General features: G+C 45.3%; 1 protein-coding gene across 1 annotated transcript; it reads left to right on the forward strand.

The window, feature by feature from the left end:
• Positions 1-539: 539 nt before the first annotated feature.
• Positions 540-4231, forward strand: LOC147890540 (putative methyltransferase PMT17). Its single transcript, XM_087390163.1, has 6 exons — positions 540-1487; positions 2019-2229; positions 2334-2631; positions 2737-3129; positions 3241-3318; positions 3467-4231. Exons 1-6 carry the CDS (start codon positions 825-827, stop codon positions 3699-3701), a joined length of 1878 nt encoding a protein of 625 aa, XP_087246289.1. The 5' UTR covers positions 540-824; the 3' UTR covers positions 3702-4231.
• The last annotated feature ends 1593 nt before the right edge of the window (positions 4232-5824 follow it).

A 5824-nucleotide genomic window follows, 5' to 3' on the forward strand; every position in this document is an offset into this window, starting at 1 on the left:
GTCGGAGGAAAGCATTGAATCTAGGGGGTGGGTAGGGGCAGCCCCGTGGTGCCGAGAAATTCCCACTCTGGGATTTTTCGAGCGAAGAAAAGGGTGATGAGAGTGGGATGAGAGGATGGCTGTGGGACGACAAGAGCCGAAAAGAAGAAGTGGTAAATCTCCGAGGAAGCAAAGGAACGGCGAGCACGACGCGGGTGAGGACGACGGGGTGGTGATCCGAGCAAAAGTCAAGTAGGGGAGAAAAAAAAAAGAAAGAAAGGTGAGCGGTGATGTTGAGGGTGGGATGGGTGGATGGGGGAGGGGACTAAAATAAGGAGGGAGATCGATAAGGGGGGGGGGAGTTCTAAGAAGGGAGGGGATGGAAGAGTGGGGGAAGGGGGGGGGTGGGGGAGGGCTATGTGTGAAGGGGGGGGGTGGGGGAGGGGGGTGCAGGTGCTGGTGGCTTCTAACTGTCAATCCTTCAACCAACTTCTTCTTCTTCTTCTTCTTCAAAGCTCTCTTCTCTCTTCTCTCTTCTCTGTATTTTGCTTCATCTTCTCCTCTCCTCCCTCTTTTGCTCTCCCTTAGCTTTCATTCACTCTCCATTAGCTTCCCTCTCCCCACAGCTCGCTTATTAGCTCCTTCCTCTCTTCACTTCCTTCCCTCTTTCCCCCTGCGCACTTCATTAGCTTGATCCTCCCTTCACTGGCTTGACTCTAGAGATACCTCTCTGCCGGACTCACTAGCTTGACCCAGTACACTTCGTTAGCTTGCCTCTAGAGACAACTCGCTGCCCTTTTGCACCGTGTTCTCACCTCCACCCTCCCTTGCTTCTCGTAGCTGGCATGGGCAAGGACGCGCTTCCTTCCCCCAAGGAGCATCACTTCGACGCAAAGAAGCCAAACTTTACTTGGGTCCTCGTCGTGATCGGCCTCTGCTCTGTTTTTTACCTGCTCGGAGCTGGGCAAAACGCTTCTCCGAAGCTTATTCAATCTACGACCACCGTTACTACTTCGGAGTGTGGTGCTGTCGGCAGCACCAGCGGCGTTAACCTTGATTTCGAAGCTCACCATTCAGCGGCAGGCGTGAATGATTCCCGTACGGTGGAAGTGTTTCCGCCCTGTGACATGAAGTACAGCGAGTATACGCCATGCGAAGACACTCAGCGTTCGCTCAGATTCGAGCGGGACAGGCTTATCTATCGAGAAAGACATTGTCCCGCGAAGGCAGAACTGCTCCAATGTCTTATCCCAGCTCCCCCAAATTATAGGAATCCGCCGCCTTGGCCAAAGAGCAGAGAGGTAGCATGGTATGCTAACGTGCCTCACAAAGAGCTAACTGTAGAGAAGGCTATTCAGAACTGGATCCAGTACGACGGTGACAAGTTCCGTTTCCCAGGTGGAGGCACCATGTTTCCGAAGGGCGCAGATTCTTACATTGACGACATCAACGACCTCATACCTTTATCAGATGGCTCGATCCGGACAGCTCTAGATACGGGATGCGGGGTATGTTCTTTTTAGCAGAGGGATCACGTCCATTCTCTCCGATTTTGATGAATCCTTTACTGAGTTGCTATATAGGTCAGTGAACATCTTTGTAGAACAATCGCGCATGCTTAGCGTAGCATGCCCGGTGTCCAACGGACGTGCAATTAAAGTTTGTCTAGGCTTAGCATGGCCGCGTGATTCCACTCTACGGATCATCCGCATGACCGGGTGGGGGCTGTTGAATCTCGATTCATAGGCATTGGGTGGCACAGAAAAGTATCTTGTCGGCTGGAAGTGCACGTATTTTTACTTCTAAGTTTCGACAATTGTGTGTGAGTATGTCCAGAGATGTCTCCTTTGAAGATCTGTATATTAGCCGTCTGTTAATTAAGACCTTAAAATCATTTAAGGTGAATTTGTGTTAAGATTCCTCCTGTTTCAGATGGTGATCTTGAACGACTGGGGTTTTTTTTTTGGGGGGGTGGGGTTGGCGGGGGAGGGGGGGGGGGGCGTTAATGAAAGACTATTAATACTATTTCTTCTCGACAGGTTGCAAGTTGGGGAGCCTTTCTGTTCAATCGTAATATTTTGACTATGTCTTTTGCTCCAAGAGACACTCACGAAGCTCAGGTGCAATTTGCTTTAGAACGTGGTGTCCCTGCCATGTTGGGGGTAATGGCATCGAAGCGGTTGCCTTTCCCTGCCAGAGCTTTTGACATGGCTCACTGCTCTCGGTGTTTAATTCCATGGAAAGATAATGGTAAATTATGCCATTTTTTCCTTGTGAGCTGACAAATTGTTCCTTGATGCTTGCAATCCAAATACAAGTTGTTTCTATGCTTATCTGTTCTCCCGGATATGTAGATGGAGTGTACCTGATTGAGGTTGACCGGGTCTTGCGGCCTGGAGGTTACTGGATTTTGTCTGGACCACCAATCAATTGGCAAACACACTGGAAAGGCTGGCAGAGAACTAAAGAAGATTTAAAGGAGGAGCAAGATGCGATTGAATCTCTGGCCAGGAGTCTATGCTGGAAAAAAGTTGTTCAGAAAGGAAATCTTGCCATCTGGCAGAAAGCTTGGAACCACATCGACTGTGTTCAGAACCGGAGAGTCTTCAAGACACCACGCATCTGTCAAGGAGAAGACGCAGATGGAGCCTGGTAATAACTATCTTGCCTGTGAATGACAGTTGGATTGTTGATCTCGGTGTTGATCCCTATTCAAATGTGCTTAACCTTAGCTCCCATGCAAATTGATTGCTGTAGGTATAGGACGATGGAAACATGCATCACACCTCTCCCTAATGCAAAAGACAGGAAAGAAATTGCAGGAGGTCCCCTGACCAAGTGGCCACAGCGTTTGACAGCTGTACCACCCCGAATATTGAGTGGAACTCTTCCTGGAATCACTCCTATTTCCTACCAGGAAGATACAAAATTGTGGAGTCAGAGAGTGTCTTATTACAAGAAATCAATTATACCCCCCTTGGGACTTGGCAGATATCGTAACATCATGGACATGAACGCTGGCTTGGGTGGCTTTGCAGCAGCATTGGCAACTGATAATGTTTGGGTGATGAATGCCGTCCCACCAGATGCCAAGTACAATACGCTTGGTGTCATCTATGAACGTGGCTTAATTGGCAGCTACCAAAACTGGTACATGGGCGAGAGAGAGCTTTTTTCCACACCTTATTCCTTTAAGATAATTTATTGACTCTGTATCTTGAGTTTTTCTTTCACTGACTCCGTGTTCCTGCCACCCACCAGGTGTGAAGCATTCTCAACATATCCACGAACTTACGATCTAATTCATGCAGATGGTGTCTTCAGCCTTTACGAAGACAGGTACAAGTTGGAGATGAGTATTTAAGTTTCAAACAATGTAAAGATACATTAGTGTCTGGGAAATGTTGAATTAATTGACATTCTAGAAGCATATTGGTGGTTTCAGCTATGGGAAATGGATTGAAGCTGATCTATTCCAATGATACAGGTGTGATATTGCTGACATTCTTTTGGAAATGGATCGTATCTTACGTCCTGAAGGGGCAGTAGTAATTCGAGATGATGTGGATGTGCTGAATAAGGTGACAAGACTAGCATCAGGTATGAGGTGGGAAACTAGACTGGCAGATCATGAGAATGGCCCATTTAACAGCCAAAAAATATTCATTGCTGTCAAGATGTATTGGGTGGGCACAGCCTCAAACTCAACAGGCATCAGCTAGCACAGAGATGCTACTGCTACGGATCATAGTGGCTGTTGGAGGCTTGGCGATGATTGTTCCTGCATAAACCATGTGCAGTGTCACCATACTTTCATTTTTTCTAGTGAGCTGCTTAGTCTGCCAGCAGCTCAATGTTCATTATTTTGATTGTGGCAGACCGCGTAATATGAAATTTGCTGATGTTCTGAGAGGTCACTGATGCGTTCATTTTGCTCTCCAAGTCTCAAGCTCATAGCAAGGCCTATTCGTTGTATTCATGGTGGCCATTTAGTAGCTCTTCAATAAGAATGTTCCATGGTGGTCGTGACAATACAAACTACCTTTTCCACTTGTGATCAAGAACCAGAATTTTCAAGGTCAAGCAAGCAAATTGCGAACACTGTAAGGTGACCTGTAGTTTGAGGCCTTCCTACTTCACTCACATCCAGTAGGCATGGTGCCGATCAATTGACCAACATTATCAGTGACAACATTTCAAGTAAAGAAGCTTGAAGTCGTCAGAATGGAAGTTGATGACATGATGAAAAGGGTACATTCGACTTTACTAGGTTAAAATGTACTAGAATCCTCAATGTTAATGACATCGATTTGAAGTTTGCATTGCCAATTGTGTGCTGTTGCATTGCTCGACCACCTCTCCTACATCACCTACCAAATTCCATACATCTATGCTTTTCCATCGTGTCAAGAATGGTGCTGCTCACGACTTCACTAGGTAAAATTGCACTAGAGTCCTCAATGTTATTGACATTAATCTGAAGTTTGCATTGCCAATTGTGCTGTTGCATTGGTCCTCAATTGCTCTTACGCAACACACACACATAGACACACGCTCACCTGTAACACCCAAGACTCTCTTTGTCTTTGACACCCACACCTATGTGTAACACCCAGGACTCCCATGGTTGGGTGGGTGTGTGTGTGTGAAAGAGAGAGAGAGACAGATGAGAGAGAGAGAGAGAGAGAGAGAGTCCTAGGTGTTACGTGTGAGATTTTTGTGTGATGATCAAACAAACCATAGTTAATGCGCATGTACTGACCCATTCTAAAGGAATCCAACCTTAGTTGTTGAGAGAGACTTGATATAAGAAGCGAGTCGAATACAAGGATTACAAAGATGGTGCTTTCTTTGTAGGAAGTGACCCCCCATCCCACACAAAGACGAAGAGTTGTCAATATTCTTGTGAGAGACCCTTTGTAACATTCCTTTGTCTCTCTCATCCTCTACCTGAATCACATTCGGGGATCCTTAGCAAGCTCCAGCAAGACAAAAGCCTATCTCGGATTAATAAATGTTCTTGTTCTATTCCACAAAATGTCCCTACAAGAGAGGTAAAAGAAGAATAATTGAGGAAAGAAGGCCAAAGGAAGATCGAGGAATTTCACCTAATTTGAGCTTTCGAAGATGGGTGAATTCTATAAGTAAAGCTAGGATTCTATATTTGAATCAGCAGGGATGGTCAAATTCAATGATGGATACCTCATGAATTTTGCACCCATCCTTCTCGAAGGTAGTAGGTGAACTATAACCATGATGTACTTAACAACACACAAGAATAGCCATGTTGGCATTTCATTCAAAACCTTGGGTTGGGGACTTGACCTTTGAGAGCCTTACCTTGTAAATCAACTCCTCTCCAACATTGAAAGCACTGTAAGGGATTTAAGTTTCCATCCTCTCACAATTTGTCACAACATCTGTATCAAACATTCGATGTGGAATGATTGCACCAATTCACATATGATAGCATATGTTGAGACTAAATACCCAATAAGATCATCACAACAAGTAGGGTGGAATAACACCATAACAACAAAAACAATTACGTTAGAATAAATCAAATAAATAGGATCACTTGTATTGATATTACACCATGTTATCTTCCAAAATGCCAAGGTTAAGATTGGGGACTACCAAGACATATTACACTTAGGAAGCAAGCCACCATTACAATAGTAGGAGATTTGAAATAAGGAGGAGGGATAGAAGCTCGATTCAAGTCAAGAGATGGAAAAAGTGACTATAGTGAGAGACATGGGAAGAGTAGAGGGGTAAAGAATCAAGGGGTGAAGGAGACTAGGAGAGTAGCAAGACTAAAGGCAGGGGTTATTCACAAGGATGG

This window comes from Dipteris shenzhenensis, chromosome 19 (genome assembly GCF_047967505.1).
Source record: "Dipteris shenzhenensis isolate YYH24624 ecotype China chromosome 19, Dip_SZ_1.0, whole genome shotgun sequence".
NCBI lineage: Eukaryota > Viridiplantae > Streptophyta > Polypodiopsida > Gleicheniales > Dipteridaceae > Dipteris > Dipteris shenzhenensis.